Here is a 22145-nt window from a genome sequence, read left to right on the forward strand (position 1 = left end):
AATCCATCAAGCCGCTGGAGGCTGGGAAGTCGTTCAACAACAAGATCTACTTTTTAAAGATATGTCATACGGTATTGGGGGTACAAGATGTCGTGCTCAAAGTCAATGGGTCATTGTACGATGGCGACAAGGTGCAAAACGAGGTGGCCTGTTTGCGGCTCCTCGAGCTCTATTGTTCAGAGGTGCCGGCTCCTCGCGTGATGGCGTGGTCAGAGGCGGGGACTCAAGCAACATTCGTCTCCCCCCAACCACGCGGAGACCAAAGCCTTGGGAGAAGGCGCTGCGGGAGACACCGCTGGATGGATTCTCACTTCCCAACTTCCAGGCAAACCCGTCAACACTGCCGACCTGGACGCCGCAGCAATCGCGAGCCTTGCCACACAACTCGCCGACATTGTCGCGAGTTGGCGCCAGCGCATCCCCTTCCAAAAGCACGGCGGAAGTATGCAAATCCGGAGCGCAGCCGTAGACAATGGCAACAACGAGGGAATAGCCCTCGACAGACCATGCGGCCCAGGCATTCCCGATCTTGTCATTCGAGGTATCCTCGTGGAGGAGATGAAGCTGACAGAACCCATAACGTGCATCCACGATTAGAGGGTGGTTTAACGGCTTCGTAATGCAGGTACCTGATGAAATTTCTCTCACGCCTCTCCCTCCCCATCCCCTTCTTTTTCTCGTAACCGAGGGTCCCCAGCTCTGACTCGATATAATAGTACTGTGGCTAGGCATAAAACATAGGTAAGGTTATTAGTTGCGAGGAAAACGGGACGTGGTGACAAACATTGAAAAGCAAACTGCGTTCAGATCAACACAGGTGTAGAATAGGGTTGACTGCCATTAGCGGTGCAAGGTGGGTATCCACGAGCCGGGACATATTCGCTCACAGCAGCGAGTGCTCTCTCTTCGGCTTACGACCTTAAGCGGCTTATTTGTTGAAGCCGTTCCTTCCTCTAAGCCGTAGAGTGACTGCTCTCGAAGGCAAGAGCGGTTGGGTACTAGCTCGAGGGAAGAAGCGGGCTGTGGATCGAACCGGTTAGGTGCTCTAAGCCGGCAACGTACCGTCAACCTCCTGCTCACTCGCCTGGAGCTGCTCTTTTTGCTCAAGCCGGGATAAATTCGCTCAAAGCGTAAGCCGTCAAAGGCTTTTCAGTCTCGGCATGGGGCGGTAATGTGTTGAGTCTATCCTCCGACCTAACCACCAGAGCGGCCTCGGGTGGCAAAAGCCAGCCAGGTGCAAGGTCGAGGAAAATAGGTAGGGGGTCACAAAACCTGCAATTATACGCCGGTGCAGTTACGTGTACAGGCGAAAAGTCGCAGAGTAAATGACATACAGATAACTTCTCTTATCACAAGGAACGAAAATTTCGAGATGACATTTGCTCGTTCCAGCGTTGACTCAATATCAGAGAAGCAAATGACGCCCCTCAACATTTTCTTCCTTCGGCTATACTAGGTAGCTTCTCGTCGGAGCACGGCCGAAGACTGAGGAGTCCGTCAAGACTTTCCGTTATAGTTGTATTGTGCCGCACTAATTTCAAGTGCTAAAAAACACTCCTTGTAGGGACGGTGTGTGGTTCCCCTTAGAAAGCCCTTGAACCTCCTTTCCGTGACCAAATGAACGGCGTAGTCAAACGTGTGATCCCACACACCATCCCTCAAGTAAGAACACGTATGCTGAGCACTAGAACTTTACCTTTATGTTGTTTTACGGTTATACCCTTGCTAACCCCCACCTCACTCATCCGTTCCGGTATTAGCAAAGGTCGGGGTTTGGGAGGCAGCTCAATCTCATGGCATAGATGACATAAAGGGCAACTCCCGCCAAGTAAGTAGGTTGTAAAACGGGGAGCCAAGCCTGTGGTTGTGGAGAAGGGTATTGGTATGCCGATTTCTTCCATCGACACATACAGATTAGAACCTGGGAGTTTTTCCATCCAGTCGAGGCATCGAGCGCCGAGTGGGAAGGACGGTCCAAGTGTTGAAAGCTATAATAATCTTAGAATCATTAGTTACCTGAAGAAGTAATCAGTGAGGCGGGATAATGCCCCTCATTCTTTACAACATCCAGACCCCCGAAGGGGCTCCCTCTGGCCAAAAACAGCCGAACCCGAAATACGAGAATGAAATCAAGAAAAGAGAAAGAAGAGCAGGTAAAGGAAGCCGAGCAAAATCAATTCAATAAAAGAACTCGAGTAAAGTAAAAAGTAGATTTAGGCTTCGGAAGGGCTTTCCTTTCGATCCTCTCGTCAATGGTCGGCGCCTACGAGTAGAGTATACTTGGAGTTCGACTGTTTTTGTCCATGGGTGAGCGGGTAGCAATATCCCGAAGGCAAAATAAGTGCCCCATTTATAGTTACTCACCATGCGCGCCAATAGAATTGAGAGATTCAACCTAAGGAGAGTCGAATGTCGGGGTTGCGTAGGAATGTAGCCCGAACTTCACCAGTTCACCACGGCAAAAAGGGGTAGTCTCGGCCGAGTTACGCCGCACTTCACTTTCCGCCCGGGAGCTAGAAGCCATTCAAGAACAAGAAGTTTTTCCGACATCCAATAAACCCTCTGTTGTAGATTCAATATAGGTATCTAATATGGATAGCCTGCGGGAAATGGAAGCCTATGCAACTAGATCTCACTTGGGTCAAGTTGTTATTGTTGTCAAGCCAAATATTCTCCATCTTCGACATTGCTAAATTGAGCCACCAGCAACATGAGATTTGCTTTGATTGTTGGGGTCTTCACGGGCCTCTTGGCTGTGGCCTCAGCGGCATCTTTCACCAACCCCCTCAAACCCATAAATGGATCAGATCCTCACATGACCTATTCTGACGGCTATTACTATCTGATGACCACGACATGGACCAACCTGCAAATTACCAGAGCGAAGACTCTTGGAGGTCTCAAGACCGGAGAAACCCGGGTTGTCTGGGCTGATGGAAACCCTTCGCGTTGCTGCAACGTCTGGGCACCAGAGCTTCACAGGATCGATAACACGTAGGTATCACGTCTCCGCATGTACGCTTGTGGCCGGCAGTTAATGACCCCCTGGCAGATGGTACATCTACTACACGGCAGGCAACAGTCAAAATTTAGATGGCCAACGTTCCCATGTCTTGAAGGGTGCTGACAACTCTCTTCACCTCCCCTCCCGCCAACAGGGGCATTGAAGCGCTGATAGATCTATATAGGTGGTGCCCACCCCTGGAATAATAGCTTCTCTTATGCCGGCCAGCTCACCCCTGATTGGGGTATCGACGCTACCATCCTCCGCGTCCAGAACCAGAACTACTTTGTGTGGTCCTGCTTCTCTCGAGGCATACAATCCATGTGCATCGCGCCCATGAACTCTCCCACCTCAATCGGCGCTGGAAAGGTGCTCTCCGAGCCGACATTGGACTGGGAGCGTGTGGATACCCCCGTTAACGAAGGGCCCGCTCCGCTCTACCATGACGGCAAGATCTTCTTGGCCTACAGCGCCAGCTTCTGCTGGACACCCAGTTACCAGCTCGGCCTTCTGACCTACAACGGCGGCGACCCGACGCTGATGAGCAGCTGGACCAAGACGGGGCCGTTCTTTAGCTCTGCAAATGGAAACTATGGGCCGGGCCACAACGCGTAAGTTGCCCCCAGTTTCTCGAGTGCTAGTCCCGCCCTTATTTCTGACTTCTGTGCCTGCTCGACAGCTTTGTCAACAGCCCCGACGGAACCGAGGTGTGGAACATCTACCATGCGACTTGGATCCAGACGGGAAATTGTGATGGAAACAGGTATACCTCGGCGAATAAGGTCAGCTGGCATCCTGATGGCTCCCCAAACTTTGGACAGCCCGACCCTGTGGGCACCACCCTTACCGGCCCGTCCGGCGAGTAATGCACTGGGACGTGGACCACTGTGCCATTATATCACTGGCTAGCGGGACGCTACCGTTGTTCCGGAGCATTTTCCCGCATTTGCGGCCCTTGTATTTGGTCAGAGGTTGTATAGACGGTCAGCTTGTCATACTTGTCCCAATCCGAGACTCTCAGCAGGTACAACTAGGCAGACTTGAGATCCCCTATGTTTCGAAACAGTGCCTTGCCATTAGCTCCCAAATACGGAGAGCGAATTCCGAATCATCCAATCAATACCCTCGGCGCGCCAGCTGTCCCATTCCAGGTACGAAACCCTTTCGGCGTCCCAAACAATGTTCTTCCCCACTCCACCGCCGGCCTTGTGATCGTATACCGGCCAATGCAAGCCTGACGACGCCCCTCTGGTAGGATCCATGCCGACGAAGAAGCGCACCCAGGCGTCGCACATGGCCTTGGCCACGACCTTGTACGATTCGGGGGCGTTCTCAAAAGGATTGACCGCGTATCCCACGCCAGCGATGTTGTAGAACACGAAGGCGACCTCGGTGAAGTGGGCCGCGGACATGTATGCTATTGATTGCAGCGGTCAGCCTTGTTGAAATCTCTCTACTAGGTATTTTGTACTGCATCCAAGTCAGTCATAACACGTACCAGGGGAACCGGATGGCGTCACGTCGAACTTGTAGCTGTAGGCCGGGACGCCGTGCTTAGACCATTCGATAACACCTCTGCGTCTCTGGTAGGATTGTATCCTATTAATGATTTAGGGAACAGATTAGCCGCTGTGTATGTCAAACCTGTCAAGGAGAGGGTGAAGTATCTCCTCCTTACCAGTCACCGTAGATCGCCGCCGATCGCCTGTACTGCAAACCCAAAAACGAAGCCTCGGGCACCTCTGGCGTCAGGGCTGGGAACTTGTCCAGTGACGGAACACCCACGGCCTGAATATTGGGATACAAGTCGAGCAACTCGGTTAGGAGACTGGGCAGGTTGGGGCCCGGCCCCAGAATGATCCTCGACGCCGACTCGGCCATCTCGTCGTCGGTGTTGATCGCCGCCCCGCTGACGCTTTTGTTCTGGCCAAACGACGCGCCCTCATCGGCGTTCTGGCCGACGAGGATGGGGACGCGGGGGAACCTGCCGTCGCGGAGCTGGCGAGACGGATAGTCGGCGATGAAATCACCGTCCATGGCGGGCAGCCAGACGGCAACGTTCAGGGTCGTGTTGCTGAGGACGGACATGAGATCCGGGAGCGTTAGGGAGCGCAGGCATTGCACCGAGGCTGGCGTCCCAAGCGTCGGGGCGCAGGCGGTTGCCGACACGAGTCGGTTGTAGGTGGCTCGTGGGGCGTCTGTGTTGTTGAGGCCGCCAGGCGTGCGGTAGTGAAGAATGCCGCCGAAGCCAGACTGGACAACTGCCGCCCGGAAGAGGCCGTCGTCCCGACCTGGGAAAGGAAGATGGCGCAGCTTGTCAGCCTTCTGGGGTTGACGACAAGAGAGCCAGAGCAGAGAAGAAGGATTGGGCCTCACCATTGTACGCAAACAACTGGGCGTTGATGCTGATTGCTCCTGCGCTTTCGCCCCACAGGGACACCTTTTCGGGAGAGCCCCCAAAGCTAGCAATATTCTCCTTGATCCAGTGCAGTGCGAGCCTCTGGTCTCTAAACCCGAGGTTGGTTGCGCCGGCGGCCTGCACTTCGGGGCCGGATATGAAGCCAAATACGGCCAGGCGGTAGTTAAAGCTCACTGCGATGATCGGGGTGCCCATGTCGACACTGTTCTGGACGATGAAGGAAAGATTGTACCGCCTGTCGGCCGAGCCTCCCATGGTGAGACCGCCGCCATGGATCCAGACAGCCACAGGAAGCTGGGCGGCTGGGTCAATCCCGGCCGGGCGGACCACGTTGATGTGCAAACAGTCCTCGGACATGTCGTAGCCCACCATGTCCGGGCCAAAGCCTACGCAGTGGGGCGGGTACGACGTCGCGTTGCGGACACCGTTCCACGTGGAGTTGAGAGACTCGGCAACAGCAAAGCGGGCAGGTTTCTAGGGGGCAGGCAGAGTTGGCACTTGGCAATCACATATCGAAAGGGCGACGAGTTTGGGGTCAGCAGAACGAACCTGCGCAAACGGCATACCGAGGAAGAAATCCTGCTTGTAATTAGCGTTGTACAGTCCGGCGTACGTGCCATTCCTGACGGTGGCCGTCGGGGCCGCATTTCGGCATCCTTTCACGGAGCTACCGTCGTCTCCATGTCCACAAACGAGCGAGGATGCAGCGCCAGCGGGCGAGAGGAGCAACCACACGGCCGCAATTAATGGAAGCAGCATCCTCAGGGAGTGAGGGCACGAATAGTTGTGAACTCGGTGTTGCCGGTGCGTCGATATTTAAGACAGCTATGAGGACAGACGCCGTGGGGCAACCTCGGAGCAAAAGCGACGTCGTGCTCGCTCAGGCTCACCGCAGCGGCTCAGCCGCGCCCAGCCCCATTGGTGGGCGGGCTGGACCCATGCCCGCAAGCGTGCGATATTCCTGCTGCCCTGGGCTGTTTTGCGTTTAGTTTCAGCCATATACGTGTTTACTGTTTCCCCGCAGCGCCGAGCTCTGGGGTACGATCTTTTCACCTCTACTCTCAGGCCAGAATGAATTGCCTACTTAATTACCGATCTCTATGGATATATCCTTACAGAGGCTCGGCCAGCACACTCTGCATCAAGTCTCATGTTACTCACACCTACTTCGGCGGCAGTGGCACTTGGGAAATTACACCTCTTCCAAACGCGATCACGGTGTAAATCCGGAAGGTAAGTACGCTCCAGGAAAGATATGTTGAAAATCATGAGGTTTACCTCGTGTGATGGATACCTAATCTCCTCCACCAGGAGAAGGAGCAGGAGGACGGCGAGCATGCCTAGTGGCACGGCAAATGCAACATTTTCCCCTCGGCATTGAGCAGCGTACGCTGTCAGGGATTTCTGACACGAGTACTGAATCCACTGTCTCCCGGCCCTCGTTTAAACGCAGCACGGGTGCCCCAGGACGATCCTGGATGGGATAGTGACAGGTAAAGACTCAAAACCGAGTGCGAACTACCAATGTAGGTAGCTGGTTATCGCGGCTTTTCTCCTTGCACTTGAGTCTCCGACCTGCACGTCAAGGCAGCTACATGTAGCCTCGTTTTCTTCATGTTGTGCCAGCGCCTTGTTGGCCTACAGCGAATACTGCCCAGCCAACGGCTTCTCAATCCCCACCATCGCGCCCATCCAGTCGGAATCCGGCGCAAACAAACTGTAGGGAATACCAGGTATCGCGATAACGTTAGAAACACAGGGCAAATCCCTTCTCTCTGGAGGGACGTGCTACATTGGTGGTTCAGTTTGATCATGTTCTATATAGAAATGAGTGGGGGGGGGCAGATTTGGATGGATGGATGGAATTTATTTCGCCCGGAGGCACTGGGCCTATAGGGCCTTAGCACGCTAACTACATCCGGATCAAATCGGTTTGCCTTTAACTCGTGGGGGCAGATTTTGCAGCCGGGGTTGTCGTCCCCGAGGTCCAGGACCACGTGACGACTGCCCCAGCGGTGGATCCCCCCCTGCCCTCCGTCACGTCCCCCTGCGAGGACGTAACTCTGGTGTAGATATTCCGACACAAACCTCACCGAGCGCACTGGGCTTCACTCGACAACTCCCTTCGGTTCTCATCAACCCTTACCATTTTAACCATAAATGCCTCGATTTTACCGGCATTACATCTCCCTGGCCTTCCGGACATTTCGAAAACGGAGATGGACTTTCATGAATCCTCTTTCTTCCGTCCAGCGAGTAACACGTCGCCAACTCCCCAACTCCCCATCCCAGAGCTGGTCCGCGAAACGAGCAAAGCGCAAGGCCTAAGTGTGGTCATGTTTGAGAATTTGAACCTCGTTGTCAAGTTTGGTGGTCCTCCCAATGTGAAGCTGGAGGAAGCACAAGTGATGTGGGCGATCGGCAAGCTGTTCCCGACCAAGGATGTGCCCGTGCCCGAGCTATTCGGATGGAGAGTCGATCAGGAGAGAACTTCATTTACATGAGCCTAATCAAGGGCCCAACTCGCGGGGAAGTATGGCTATTGCTTACCAAAGAGGATAAGACATCCATCTGGGGTCAGCTGAACCAGATGGTCGCCTCTATCAGGCGGATCCAACAGCCTTCATTCCAGCCACTTATTGGTACGTTCTGCGATTGCCTAGGTAGGCAGCCGGATTGCGTAAACTTGCTAATTTGATAATACCTAGGTTCCATCAACTACGGGCAAGTGCAGGACATCTACTTTCGTGGCGGCGAAGAGGCGAGACCCTTTCATGCCGTCTCGGCGTTCAACGACTGGGTACAATTTACCGCGCTTCCATGGTTGCCAGTGTCCGAGAGACCAGCCGATCCATACAGACCGCTCCTCCCCGATACATGCAAGGTTCATTTCACCCACGCCGACCTCCACCTTTACAACATCATCATCTCCGACACCCCGGGCTGTCGCAGCATCGTTGGGATTGTGGACTAGGGGCAGGCGGGTTGGTACCCAGAATACTGGGAATATTGCAAATTAACCATTATCGGACATCATCAGCACGAATGGCGCGAGGGCGGGTGGGCTGACTCGGTTATGACCTCCTATGAAAAAGAAGGGATAGCTTTGTCGGAGTATTGGATGTGGCGGTGCCCGTGACGCCTCCCAAGCCTACCTACCTGACCTAGGTCAGAGGTTAGGTAAAGAGGATTCGACTGCCTGGTCTAATAAGTTTCTGATACACCTGAATATATATATAACCAGTGCCTGTAGTTTGTTCGACGATGCTAATATAGCTTCCCATTCTTATTCTGTTATCCTCCCATGCGCCCTATTGCCAAATCCATGGCGGTTGTCGCCCCAAAATCATCCCAATTGCTTCATGAGCCCTCCTTTCTTTACCACCTCCTCGCAGGCTGCATCAACTTTTGCCCACGGACATTTCACACATTAGCCAACATTATACCATTCTCTTGAGCCGCATCTTCTCCGTTGCTGCCTCCCTCAGGCTGACCTCCCTCAGCACCGTCATCGGGGTTATCATCGGCGTTGCTCGCTGGCTGTTTCACGATTCGGAAGATGACAGGACCATCCTTATCGTCCTGGACTTCAAGATGCGTGTTGGCCCAGTCGGGATATTTCTGTTCACCTTGTCAGCATCGTCTGGCCTCGTGTAACCTCTGACACGACCACAACGCTAGTGCTTACCTTTCCCAACGCCAAAAGGAGTACCTTCTTCAAGGCGTGCGACGCGCTTACGCACCCAATGATAAAGGGGATGAGCTGGCCGGTCGAGTCGATGTTGTTGACACCCTGGATATTGTTCCAGGAGATGGTGGTTTCTATACTGATAATAAACCAAGCGACACTGAGGAGGACTCCGATGTTCCACGCGATACAGAAACCGGTGAGCCGTGTCGGTCTGTAGGAGGTTAGCTCGGCAACGATAATGCTGGTAATGAGGTCATTTTATTGGGACGGCACTCACGTCTTGTTTCTCCATCCTGTGAGCATGGTCTCCGCTCTGCTCATCGACCGCTGCCCCTGCTGTACCGGGCCCTGCCTTACCGCCTTGCCCAAGCCCAATGACACACCGACCTTGATCACATCGGAGAAGCGGATGTTGTCGGCCTTGAATGTCGTCATAAACTCGAATAGATCCAATGACGACGTCATTACGGCGGTGGTGGTGATAGCGGTTGCAGGTAAGTATCCAGTGTATGCCTCGAGGCTTTGCAATATGGGGACGGCCTTGTGTTGAAGCACTTGGTTGACTCGGTCCAATGCGGTCTGAAGGGTTTGCTCCATTGGCGAAGAAGCAAAATAAAAATACACATCGCGGTAAAGAAAGAGAACGGCGTACACATGGATTCGTAGCGTGAGCATGAGCAGTGTAAAAGCCGGTGGGCCGACGACGACAACGGCTATGACCGCTACCGTACGCCCCAACGAGATGATGGCGCCGTGAAGTAGCTGCTTCTTGGAGAACAAAAAGACCACCGGAGGGCCGCACCCCGAGGTGGGCGGTTCGAAGACGCCGTGGCCATTCTCGTCGAACCAGTATGCCAGGTTATATCCGATGATTAGGGTGATGATGGTGGTCCTCCAGACCACCCCCGACCACGAAAGGCCGGGGAATTTGAGAGGGGAAAATATCTTGAGAGGGAGCTGCACAGGGAAGTGCCAAAGGACGTAAAGACCATCAAATGGCGGAGGTAGTTGGGAAACCAAATCTTGTCTTGTCCCACCTGGGACACCCGTATCTGGGAGCCTTGGGAACGTGAATCTCATGAAGTCCAAAACTTCAACTGCTTCAAAAGCCCAGTTGAGCCACCATGGGAGATTCCTAGCCGCGCGTCGCAGTACCCTTTCCCGCTGCCACTCCTCAAATGCTTCATTCCGAGCCTCTATACTCTGTCTCTGCCTCTCGTTATTCTGTTGCTGTACTCGGCGTCGCTTCTCCCGGTCCTCTCTCCACCTTTGTGTGATTCGTGTGCGCAAGCTGTCAAGCCGTCTGGGGCTCATCAACCAGATTCGGATCCCAAACGCGCTGAGCGACGTGATGGGGAAACCGAGCAGGATCTGCAGCATGATGTACATCTCAATGGCCGGGGCATTGTTGGTGGCGGCAATTATGGTGGCGATGACGACGGCGAACACAAAGATGGAGTTAGCATCGAGCACCCCCTGGGCCGACTCGGGATCGAGGAGCATACTGAGCCATGAGGAGCCCCATTGTAGGTAGATGCCGATGCGGATTCCGAGGCCGTAGAAATCTGAGTTGCCTTGGAGGGGTTCACAGGTTGACATTGCGAAATCACGAGGTCCCAAGCGTCCCACATCAGCTAGGTCATGGAGTGTACCACACACCTGTCAGCTTGGTTGAGGACTCGGGAGGTTCTTGGAAGCTTTGTATGGTTCACGGGAATGTGAAAGATTAGGAAAGAGTCACGTTATATTAAGTCTCTTAACATTGTAAAAGAGATATTTCCGTAGTTAGGGATTGTATTCAGCCCACATGAAAGCCGTAGGTAGGGCTGAGGGGCTGATCAAGCTCGGCGGCTAATAAAACAACTCCTGCAGGAGGAGCACTGCCTAATCCAATGCCAGCTGCGCCTCGAACCACATCTTGCTGCCATTGCATATCCTGCTTGACTTGTAACTGGGCCCCATGGGCAAAAAAAACGCCGAACTCCAAATGTACATGCCGGCGAAATCTTGTACTAGAGGAATGAAAAAAAAAGAACTTGAACAAAAAGACATTCCCATCTGAAGCCCACAGTCTACCCAGGTACTTCCTGTTTATTCGATTTCTTTTATTGGTCTTTTTTACTTTCTCTTTTCCTGATTTTCTTTACTTCTCTTTCTTTTCTTCTTCAAGAGGGGATAATGGGATATGAAAATTCCGGCTGACCCCCATTGGCAGGTGAACCGGAGCCATGCGCTCGAGATTGCCATCCATATTCCATGATGGTGACGTGACGTGGGTCCGAACCGGTTTGGGGTTGCAGTTGCGCCTTCCGACTCGACAACCACGTCAAAGCAGCCTTCGATTGAACTTCCGAGTCTCCCCCAACATTTGTCCAAGGCTCTTGAGTTCGGAGATCCGGCCGATTGACATCGCCCAGCCCCGCTACCTTTCAGCTTCCAACTCACCATACCAACAACTCCATACCTCTCTTCATCGCAAACTCCCACTCAATTTACCCCGCGCAACCCCGCCACAATCTACAACAATGGCGCCCATACCCAAGACCATGTCCGGCATCCTCATCGAGGAGACGGGCGGCGTGGAAGTGCTCAAGTGGAAGACGGACCTGTCCGTGCCGGAGCTTGGCGAGGGCGAGATCCTCGTCCGCAACGAGTTTGTCGGCGTGAACTTCATCGACACGTAAATACCTTATCCTTATCTACGCATCCCTCCCAAGACAGACCAAACAACCACTAACCCCACCGCACAGCTACTTCCGCACCGGCCTTTACAAATCCCCCCTCCCCCTGGTCACCGGCAAAGAAGCCGCGGGCACCATCATCGCCGTGCACCCCTCCGTCCACACCACCGACCCCACTCTCCAAGAAGGCGTGCGCGTCGCGTACGTGGCCGATCACGCCTACGCCGAGGTCACCGCGATCAGCGCCGACCGCGCGGCGGCGATCCCCGCGGGGCTGGACACACAAACGGCAGCCGCCAGCTTGCTGCAGGGGCTCACGGCGCTGACGTTCGTGCGGGAGGCGGCGGGGCTCGCGCAGCCGCACGCGACGGGCCACCGCCAGCTCGGGGTCAGCGAGGGGCCCTGGGCCCTGGTGCATGCCGCGGCGGGCGGGACGGGGTCCATGCTGGTGCAGATGCTGGCGGCGCACGGGGCACGCGTGATTGGCACGGCGGGCGGGGAGGTCAAGTGTGGGCTGGCCAAGGGGAATGGGGCGCAGTGGGTGGTGGATTCGACGAGCGAGGATGTGGTGGCGAGGGTGAAGGAGATTACGGGCGGGAAGGGGGTGGATGTGATTTTTGATGGGGTGGGCAAGGCGACGTTTGAGGCGGATTTGGAGATGATTGCGCGCAGGGGGACGCTGGCGGTGTTTGGGAACGCGGTGAGTTGATGCACGCTGAAGGGGATTCTGAGGATGGTGATGCTGACCCCTTCTCAACAGTCTGGTCCGGTGCCGCCTGTCGATGTTCTGAAACTGGGCGCCAAGAACATCAAGCTCATGCGACCGGTGTTGTTTGCGTACATTGTGACCAAGGAGGAGAGGGCTGCCTACACTAAGGAGCTGTTCGAGTTGCTTTTGGCTGGCAAGGTGAAGGTCAAGATTCACGAGGTGTACCCACTTCAGGAGGTTGGTCGGGCACACTCCGACTTGGAGGGCAGGAAGACCGCAGGCAAGCTGCTGCTCAAAGTTTAACCAGATATTGGCTGTCATTCGTCTATTCATGGATTAATTAGCTCTAATAAGTCGCCCGGTCTCTAAGGGCACACGCCCCCAACACCTAGCCTCAATTAGAACGGGTATAGCCTAGGCCTTCTTCGCCTTGAGAGCCTCGAGGAGTTCGGCCGGCGGCTCTTGCCGGTACCCCTTGGGGTTGTTCTCGACCCAGCGCCAGAGGTCGGCGCAGGCATCCTCCAACGTGAGCTGGGTCTTCCAGTTGAGCTCCTTGTTCGCAAGAGCGGGGTTGGCCGTGAGATCTAGGACGTCACCGAGTCTCCGCGGCGCGACTTCGTAGGGCAGGTCACGGCCGACGACTTTGCTGAAGGCCTTGATCATCTCGAAGACCGTGCTACCACGGCCAGACCCCAGGTTCCATGCCTTGACGCCGGGCTTGTGCTCGCGCAGGTAGTTGAGGGCAGCCAAGTGACCGCTGGCAAGGTCGAGGACGTGGATGTAATCGCGGATCGCCGTGCCGTCCTTCGAAGCGTAGTCTACGTAAATCGTCAGCCCAACTGTCCCTTGTTTCCGCCAGAGTTATACCGGTAACTCACCGTCACCAAAGACGAGCAGCTTTTCGCGCTCGCCCGTCGCAACCTTGCCGAGCAGAGGGAGCAGGTTGTAGGGCACGCCTTGCGGGTCCTCGCCCATGATGCCGCTCGGGTGGGCGCCGCAGGGGTTGAAATACCGGAGAAGAGCCCCGTTCCATTGCTCATACGGCTTGCCCGCCTTCTGGTTGTTGCGCCGTTGTGCCTCGATGTGATCGGTGATGACGGTCTCGATCATGACCTTGGTGTGGCCGTACGTGTTTGTAGGGCCAATCGGGCAGTGCTCGGGAATGGGGATCATATTGGGGACGCGCGTGGCATCGCCGTAGACGGTGGCTGAGGACGAGAACACAATGTTGGTGATGTTGTGCTTCTCCATGCAGCGTAGGAGCGAGATGCTGCCGCCGACATTGACGCGGTAGTACTCGAGCGGGATCTCGCCCGATTCGCCGACCGCCTTGAGTGCGGCAAAGTGGATGGCGCTGTCGATCTCGGGGTGTTTGGCAAGCACCTCGTCGAGGGCAGCCTCATTGGTGATGTCGACTTGGTAAAACGCAGGGCGCTTGCCGCAGACGAGCTCGATGCGGTCAACGGCAACCTTTGAGGAATTGTAAAGGCTATCGACGATCACAACATCGTATCCATTATCGAGAAGCGCGAGGGTGGTGAAGGACCCAATGTAGCCAGTGCCACTGCAACATACCAGTCAAGCATGGTTAGAATCCCATCATTTAACTTTTTTGGTGGTTTGGCGGGGTCTCCACGAAATGCTGGGCTGAAGGCGGGGAAGGATGAGGGGTTGAATGGCGTCCTTACCCAGTGACAAGAACGGTTCCGACAGCCATTTCGTCTTCGTCTTCTTATTGTTAGGTAGCTCAGTGAGGGAGAGTGGAAGGCGGAAGACACGAATCGAGGTAACGATGAGGGCAGCTCAAGCCTTCCGTGCAGCGGTCAGTGGCAGCTCTTAAATGGCACCAATGTGTGCTTCGTCCAGCGGCGCACCTTGAATCTCGCTAGCCCGCAGTTTGCCATTGAAACGTGGGGCGCTTGCCCCTGGCTTGTGGTACGGGGCCGTGTGAACAGGGACACCTAAGACCCACCTTTAGAGAATACTTCGTATCGCGATCAACTTAGAATTATTGGAGGCGGGCAAAATGTTTCAACAGGGACCTGGGGCTTAGAAATGAAAATGGTTCGAAATCATGGAGAAAGCATTTTGACTTCAGCTGAACTGTATGCGTTGTCTTTTCTTGCTCCTCTCAAATCGGGACACAGCCCCCGTCCAATGCTGGTTGGATCACCAGTGAAGGACCACAAAGTCCCATGTTGCGGAATGCAGATCTGCTGACTTGGCAAGCCGATCTGCGATGTGAAACTCGAAACAGGACAATCCTGGATTCAGACACGGGCAGGCAGTGCTCAGGGCAGCGATATGTACATACTTGTAGGTTGCGTAATGGTATATTTGGCATATAGTGATTCGCACTCCCTACAACGATATCCATGTATCTATACAACAGTCAAGGTAATCTACTGAGTCATCCGCCTACCTTGGAATTCCCAGCCGCTCCAGCCTCCCAATCCGTTTAGCGGCACGGGCCTCACCCCAAGCTGCCGTCGAAAAACGCGCCGCTTCACAGCTCACAGCACATGCCAATTGCCCAACGAGGACAAAGCGATGGGTGGTTCTGCGTAGCCCTGAAAGGCTCATCGCCATCAAGAACTCAAAGGGAACGCCGTTTTCAGCCATCAAACAAGTACTTTCTTTCCGCTTGCGATGCTTGCCCGGAGCCCGGAGCGCAACGCCAATCTGTAATTCTACGCGCCCGTCGTCGTTTTAGTTGCTTCGCGCCCCAACCCCCCCGACCTGCAGCTGCCTCCGCTTCAATCCTGGCTCGCCATGAACCACCGCGCAGCCCATCGAATAGCGACGTCAAACTAAAATCGCCATCGCATTTCGCAGGGCCCTATCGCTGATTCCCAGGGCTCATTCGTCTTCAATTGCCCAATCAACTTGGGGCGCTCCCAAGCCGCCCAGGGGAAGGTGCTGGATCTGTGACGTGTCGGGTGCTCGGGGTGTGTGTTGGTGTTGGGCGCCGGAGCCTTCCATCTGAGGCTGTCGATTGTCACCTCGGCGGCCACGCTGTCACTCAAGGTAAATGCTTCGGGTTTTCAGCCTTCATACCCAACCACCGACTCTTTTTGCATTTTTTTCCTCCTTTACAACAAAAACTGCTTCTGTGCGATTCATCTGCATCTCCGTCATTCCTGATTTATTTTGGACTTTTTTTTTTCACCCGTTGCAATCCATCAACCCCAGCTCTTCACACCTGATTGCGTTCATTGATGCGAAATTCCCGGCGCTTACCGATTGACCGCCGGGGACCTGAAATTGGCGACCATGGCTAACGTCACCAGCGCGCAGCTATCGCCTGCCAAATCGCAGCGTTTAGCAACAGCATCGCAAGAAAGTGTTGGGATTATCAACGCTATGCCTCCCAGACGTCGACTGCGGGCAACTGCGAGCCCGTCTCCAGGGCCCCAGGGTTCGAGAGCCTCGACCCCCGCACGGGATCCGGTCACGGGACGAGTCATTTCCGATCTGGGAGGAAAAACCAGAACGCCCGTCCCTGCCAAGTACAGCACCTCTTACGGTTCGCCAATAGCCCAGCTGCCGGACCGGTCCTCGATTGGCGGCGGCGGCAACATCACGAAAGCGGCAGCTGAAATCTTCACCAAGGTGAAGAGAGACAATGTGGCTGCGGAAGTCCGCCGTCGCGCAAAGGACCAAGCAAGGGCGGCGCGAGCAGGCTCCATAGACGCGACCGCTCCGCCCCCGTCGCCGCCAACGATACGGCCTACCATTGAGATGGACGGGCTGGAATTTGAAGCGGAGAGCGTGGAGGAGCAGTCAAATGGAGAAGAGGGCAGCGAGTACGAGGATCTGGATGAACCGCAGACAAAACGACGCCGCGCCCCTAGGAAGCCCGCGCCGAAAGACTCCAGAAAACGAGCTCGCGACGACGAGGAAGCGGAAGCCCGCTCGGAGAAGGAGCGGAAGGAAAGAGATGCTCGGTTAAGGCTGGAGCGGTCCGCAGAGGCCGGGGAAGCTCGCAGCCGCAGAAGCCAGAAGTTGGCCGAGGAAAAGGCCGAGCGAGAACGCAAAGCGGAGGAGGAACGTAAAGTCGAGGAGCAGCGGAAAGCCGAACAGGAGCGGAAAGCCGAACAACAACGAAAAGCGGCGCAGCGGAAGGCTGAACAGCAACGGAAAGCTGAAGAACAACAGAAGACCGAAGAGCAACAGAAAGCCGAGCGGGAACTTGCCGAGCAGGTAGCACGGGAACAAGCGGCGAGAGCGGCCATGCCTCCCCCGCCACAACCGTTTGTACCTCGACCCGCTCCCGGCGTGGCCCTGACCCCGAACAATCTTGCCATGCCGACAGATCTCAATGGCGACCGGCCCGGGTCGGCGCGTATTTTCGTCGAGGAAAGCAATTTGTTCCACGACGCAAATCTTCAAACCCCAACCCCGCCACCTCTTAGGGATATGCGACGAGCGGGCCCAGCCGCACCCCCTTCACCGCCTCAGCCAGTTCAGCCCCTGGAAGAGGAGGTACAACTACCCACATCACCCCCGGCAGAACATCCTTCGCCCCCGAGTGTACTTAAACGACCGCCAAGGCGACCGGGCGGTACTACACCAGCAGCGACCCGGTCAGACCGGCCATCAGGCATTAACCCGTACCGCCATGCCATTCCACAAACGCCGCCAGCGAGCGGATCACCGGAGTTGGAAGATGAGGAGCAGGAGGAGTCGTCACAAGAAACGCTCGCTGATCCATACGCTACCATAAGCTTCGAGAACCAACTCCGAAACCGACTTAAGCCTCAAGAAGGCAAAGGCAAATTGGACGGAGGGGAGGAGCAGGTGGAGCAAGCCGAGGATGTTGCCGCTGCGAGTTCTTACGACTATCGCCCGCGCTGGGTTGATGTCAAGGAGTCATTCACGTTGCGGTCGGTCATGAAAGTTGTTGCGGGAGCTTTCATCTTACTCCACTTGATCCGCCTCACCCACAGCTTTGTTCGGCCGGATCTTTTTGAGGCTCCTGTTCTGACGCTCAATTGGTACGGCTGGAATGACTGGGCGAACAACGTCGGCCAATTTTTCCCTTCGCCTCTCCTTCACCCACTCGGTGTGCTCACAGATGACCAATACGACGATCTCAAAGAGTATCTGGAACGGAGGACCTCAAGGACCGAAACAGTTGTCGACAATCTCAAGTCGGTTCTTCCGAAGGTTGTTTCGGTGAAGAGGGATAACAAGGGCAAGATAATCATCGCGGATGAGTTTTGGGCCGCTCTTAAGGCTCTCATTCAACACGACAACAGTATCCTGTCGCTCGACGGAAAGTCTCAGATTTCACAGCAACACTGGAAGGCGATAGAGCAACGGTTGAAGGAAGCCGGCCTGCTTGACAAGCCTTTGTCAGCCGACGATGTGGCACGGATTGTAGACAAGTCGGCACCTGTGTCCTGGGAGAAGTGGCTGGAAAAGAACAAACAGAAGGTCGCGGACACCATTGGGCAAGGCAAGGGCTCGTCCAAGGGGCCATCTAAAGGGGCTGATGAAGGCATCGTCTCGAAAGAGGAGTTCATGCGCGAATTGACCGCTCGCTTAGCCAAATCCAAGACGGAGGTCGACATCGAGATGGGTGGTCTGCGCAAGGAACTCGACGGTGTCCTACACGAGGTTAAGAAGCTCGCCTCCGATGCCGGCATGACCAAAACCGAGACCATTACGCTCATCAACAAAGTGGTCGACAAGGAAATCGTCCGCCGCCTGGCCCAAATAGGAAGCAGGCCTGGCGCCGCTAAGATCGATGCCATGTTCAGCAACCGCGTCAATTTCTTCTCCCCAGGCAACAACGCCAAAGTCGACATCTCGCTCTCCTCGCCAACCTACCAACTCGATACGCCCCGCATCGCTTCCCAGAAATGGCTCAAGTCGATGCGCGGGCAGCCACAGTTCCTCCAGGACAAGTCGCAGGCGCTGCGGCCGTGGTCGGATCCGGGTCACTGCTGGTGCGCGGCCACGCTGGGCAACAAGAACCGTACGCACCCGGCGACGCTCGCGGTGCAGCTCCCGCGCTTCGTTATTCCGCAGCAGGTGCTGCTCGAGCACATCGACCCAGCCGCCACCACGGACCCGCTCGCCATGCCGCGCGACGTCGAGGTCTGGGCCCGCATCGAGGACCCGGACCACCAGGACCGCGTGCTTGATTGGATGGCCGTCCAGTTCCCCGCCGACCTCGGCCCGCCCGCCAACAACAAGCTCATCGACGACGGCTTCGCCAAGATCGGCCACTTTTCCTACGAGCACCGCCAGCAGGACGAGGGCATCTACGTGCACCAGCTGTCGCGGGACTTGGTGGAGCGGCTGCGGGCGGCGACGGATCTGATCGTGTTGCGGGCCGTGTCGAATTACGGCGCCAAGGACCACACGTGCTTTTATCGCGTGAGGCTGTATGGGGATGAGGTGGAGGAGTTGGAGACGGAATAGGAAACCGGAGAGTGGTGAAGGGTGAAAGGAAGGGTAAGGTTGGGGTTCGGGCACATGGTACATGGTGGGTGCATGGCGTTTTGGGGAGCACGAACAATACCACACCGTTCAATATTTGACGTTAGATATGCTTTTACTACCTCGAGGATCCGTTTTTAGTCGCAAGCAAATATTCATTTATGTTCCAATTCACGGGCGCAGCCAACAAAAATGAGAGTGCCAACCCGCAACTGTCTCGATAATCTGTAGCTAATCCTCCACATTGCCCAGTAAACAGGCTAACACAACGAACGAGACACTATCAGCAAAGGTATCATCATGCAGCCACACACTCTAATTTATATCACCATCACCCTAATCCTCCAGCAACCCAGCCGCCAAGGCTTCCAGATCCTCGAGATTCTCCGGCTCCTCGGCCATCTCAATAACCTTCTTGCCTCCCTTCTTCTTCTTCTGCCTCTCCTCCTCCTCCTGGTCCGAATCATCCTGGAACCACTTCCTCGCCTTCTTCCTCGGCGGTTCCACCTCCCCATCATCACCCTCATCCTCCCCACCACCGCCACGCCCACCATCACTCTCCTCCCCAGCAATAGGCAACGACCGCAGCAGCGCAAGCGGGTCCTCGTCGCCCTCATCACCCTCCCCACCATCCAACATCGCCACACCACCACCACCACCACCAGCACCCACCCTCTCCAGCTCCTCCCCGCGCTCCCTGGCCTTCTGCCGCTCCCTCTTCTCCCTCCGGCGCATCTTCGCCGCCTGCTTATCGTCCACATCCGCCTCCTTGACCTTCTCGGACTCGGCCGCGACAAACTGCTGGCGCAGGGCGGCGGCGGGGCCCTGCTGCGCAAAGTCGTCCTCGTCCTGCAGCTCATAGACGGGGCGGGCGACCCCGTCGTCGTCGAAGACCAGCTTGGTACCCTTGTCCATGTATTTGAGGAGTTTCTTTTTGGATTTGAGGAGTTTCTCACGGCGGTTGGAGTCGATGATGAGTTCGGAGTTGCCGAGTTTGATGACTTTGGGTTCGGTTGTGGTGGTGTTTGTGGCGTCGCCGCCTGCGGCAGCGTCGATTTGGGCGTCGTCCGCGAGTACTCGTTTGACCGAGAGGAAATCGTCGTCGTCGTCAGAGGCGGCCGCGTCGCCGTCCTCGCCGAGAAGCTTGCGGTAGTGGGAGGAGAGGATGTCTTGGTTTTGGCGCTCGGCCATCTTTTCGTATTTGGTCCGGACTTGCTTCTTGTCCTTCTTGGGCTTGCCCTCGTCGTCCGAGTCGGATTCGGAGCCGCTGGAGATGGCGGCGCGAGAGGCATTCTTCAGGCGCTTGATGTCATCGCCCTTTTGGTACTTGATCTGTGGTGTGCCTGCTAGGCCAAGCGATGCGGCATAGCCGTCGAGGTCGAGTTTGTTGAAGTTGAAAACTTCCTTGTCTTTTTGGAGGTAGATGGAGCGGGTGTAGGAGATGAAAGCCTTTTGGCCAAGGTATTTCAGGTCGGGTGACTGGAAGTTGTAGCTTTGAAGCTCGTTTTTGATGCTCTTCTTCTTGTTTTCGCGGACGTTGACTTTTTGCAATGGAACTTTCTTCTGCTCGAGCCGCTTGAGAAAACCAGCTTCCTCGCTGGGTTCTAAGAAGAGTACGGCCCGACCTTTGCTCTCGTACCGCGCTGTTCGCCCTACGCGGTGAATGTATGTGTCCGCGTCCTCGGGGCAGTCGGCCTGGACGACCCAGTCGACCGCTGGGAAGTCCACGCCTCGAGCAACGACGTCTGTGGCAAAGAGGCACCCATATTTTGCCGAAGAAAAACGGGAGGTGATCTCCATGCGCGCCACCTGCTTTTGCCGCCCGTGGAGATGCAGTAATGGAATGCCGGGCTGCATGCGCTTGAAGCTCTCAAATACGAACCGAACCTGCTTTCCCGACGAGAAGAAGACGATGATCTTGCTCTTAAGATTGGTGCGCAGAAAACCGAACAGTGTATCGAGCTTCTCTGCCAGGGGCGTCACAATATAGGATTGTTGCAGATTTGTTGGGGTCGCGCTCACAGCTGCCTCATGTGCCGATACGTATTCCGGTTCCTTCAAACTCAGCCGTGCCAGGTCCGACACGCGCTTGCTTTGCGTGGCCGAAAACAGGAGTGTTTGCCTTGTCGTAGGGAGATGCTCGACCAACGCATCGACGGCCGACTGAAAGCCCATATCCATGATCCGATCCGCCTCATCCAGCACCAGGATTTGCAGGTTGTTGACATCGAAGTTCGCAGTTTGATCTAGATGCTGCAACATCCGCCCGGGTGTGCACACCAAGATGTTCATTCGCCCCAACCTCTCAGCCTCCTCTTTCAGACTCTTGCCCCCGATAACCAAACCGGCCGAGAAAAAATGGTTCCGCCCGATCTTCCGCAGCACCTCAAATATTTGTACTGCTAGCTCGCGGGTCGGGCTGATGATGAGGGCGCCGAGCCCGTCGTATTCTGTCCATTTCGCGTGGTAGAGCTTCTCGAGAACCGGCACCAGAAAAGCGAGCGTTTTCCCACTACCCGTTTTGGCGGCGCCGAGAATGTCGCGGCCCTTGAGGGCTAGAGGAATGGCAGCTCGTTGCACATCGGTCAGGACTTCGAAGTGGGAAGCGCGCAAGCCGGAAGCGGTGGCTTCGCAGAGGGGGAGGTCGGTGAACTGCTTGATAGCGGGAGACTTGGGGTCCTAGATTGACAGGTTAGAGTCCCAACAACAATTGAACGAGGCAGAATAGAAAACTCACCAGCTCTTCAATGGCAGCCTTCAACTTCCCCAGATCCTCTTGGCCCCTTTTCCTCTTAAGTGATTTAGCATCTGTTTTCTTGGGTACAGATTTGTTCCGATGCGCGAAACCACCTTTCGCGTTCCCAGCCGCCATCTTAGTTGTCGCTAGAGGAATGACGTGAATCCAAAGCTGGTCAGACTCGCTACCTCGGCCGAAGAAAGCACGACCGCAAGCCGGGAAATTTTTGGCGGAGAGGAATTCTGCCACTTCCATGCCCCACCTCGTCTTGCCTGCCAAGCCAACCCGAGCACTCCACTCGCGAAAAGCACGGCGGGGCCACTCGGTTGCAACAGGGTTAGGGCTAACTAGTTGTTATCTTCCTTCTCGCCAACATCGCAACCTTTTGAGACAGAACAGAAACCATACCGTCTTAGATCAGAAGTTAAATGGCTCAACTTGCTTCACTTTACTG

At 55.4% G+C, this 22145-nt stretch overlaps 8 protein-coding genes across 8 annotated transcripts; 4 read left to right on the plus strand and 4 right to left on the minus strand.

Moving 5' to 3' along the window:
- Positions 1-2710: 2710 nt before the first annotated feature.
- Positions 2711-3870, plus strand: CHGG_03998 (uncharacterized protein; the record flags this gene model as incomplete). Its single annotated transcript, XM_001223211.1, has 3 exons — positions 2711-2994; positions 3214-3615; positions 3684-3870. 3 exons carry the CDS (start codon positions 2711-2713, stop codon positions 3868-3870), a joined length of 873 nt encoding a protein of 290 aa, XP_001223212.1.
- A 210-nt stretch (positions 3871-4080) lies between these two features.
- Positions 4081-6761, minus strand: CHGG_03999 (uncharacterized protein; the record flags this gene model as incomplete). Its single annotated transcript, XM_001223212.1, has 7 exons — positions 4081-4421; positions 4503-4603; positions 4683-5295; positions 5381-5897; positions 5973-6183; positions 6314-6397; positions 6718-6761. The coding sequence occupies 7 exons, from the start codon at positions 6759-6761 to the stop codon at positions 4081-4083; spliced, it is 1911 nt and encodes a 636-aa protein (XP_001223213.1).
- An 881-nt stretch (positions 6762-7642) lies between these two features.
- On the plus strand, positions 7643-8397 carry CHGG_04000 (uncharacterized protein; the record flags this gene model as incomplete). Its single annotated transcript, XM_001223213.1, has 3 exons — positions 7643-7897; positions 7981-8065; positions 8132-8397. The coding sequence occupies 3 exons, from the start codon at positions 7643-7645 to the stop codon at positions 8395-8397; spliced, it is 606 nt and encodes a 201-aa protein (XP_001223214.1).
- A 449-nt stretch (positions 8398-8846) lies between these two features.
- Positions 8847-10713, minus strand: CHGG_04001 (uncharacterized protein; the record flags this gene model as incomplete). Its single annotated transcript, XM_001223214.1, has 3 exons — positions 8847-9044; positions 9112-9325; positions 9392-10713. The coding sequence occupies 3 exons, from the start codon at positions 10711-10713 to the stop codon at positions 8847-8849; spliced, it is 1734 nt and encodes a 577-aa protein (XP_001223215.1).
- A 926-nt stretch (positions 10714-11639) lies between these two features.
- CHGG_04002 (uncharacterized protein) lies at positions 11640-12807 on the plus strand (the record flags this gene model as incomplete). Its single annotated transcript, XM_001223215.1, has 3 exons — positions 11640-11794; positions 11865-12495; positions 12556-12807. The coding sequence occupies 3 exons, from the start codon at positions 11640-11642 to the stop codon at positions 12805-12807; spliced, it is 1038 nt and encodes a 345-aa protein (XP_001223216.1).
- Positions 12808-12918: 111 nt separating this feature from the next.
- On the minus strand, positions 12919-14221 carry CHGG_04003 (uncharacterized protein; the record flags this gene model as incomplete). The annotated part of the gene is made up of 3 exons (XM_001223216.1): positions 12919-13322; positions 13383-14068; positions 14193-14221. 3 exons carry the CDS (start codon positions 14219-14221, stop codon positions 12919-12921), a joined length of 1119 nt encoding a protein of 372 aa, XP_001223217.1.
- Positions 14222-15777: 1556 nt separating this feature from the next.
- Positions 15778-18936, plus strand: CHGG_04004 (uncharacterized protein; the record flags this gene model as incomplete). Its single annotated transcript, XM_001223217.1, has 1 exon — positions 15778-18936. The coding sequence occupies one exon, from the start codon at positions 15778-15780 to the stop codon at positions 18934-18936; it is 3159 nt and encodes a 1052-aa protein (XP_001223218.1).
- A 354-nt stretch (positions 18937-19290) lies between these two features.
- CHGG_04005 (uncharacterized protein) lies at positions 19291-21826 on the minus strand (the record flags this gene model as incomplete). Its single annotated transcript, XM_001223218.1, has 2 exons — positions 19291-21633; positions 21692-21826. 2 exons carry the CDS (start codon positions 21824-21826, stop codon positions 19291-19293), a joined length of 2478 nt encoding a protein of 825 aa, XP_001223219.1.
- Positions 21827-22145: the final 319 nt, after the last annotated feature.

Source organism: Chaetomium globosum, genomic scaffold, assembly GCF_000143365.1.
Source record: "Chaetomium globosum CBS 148.51 scaffold_4 genomic scaffold, whole genome shotgun sequence".
NCBI lineage: Eukaryota > Fungi > Ascomycota > Sordariomycetes > Sordariales > Chaetomiaceae > Chaetomium > Chaetomium globosum.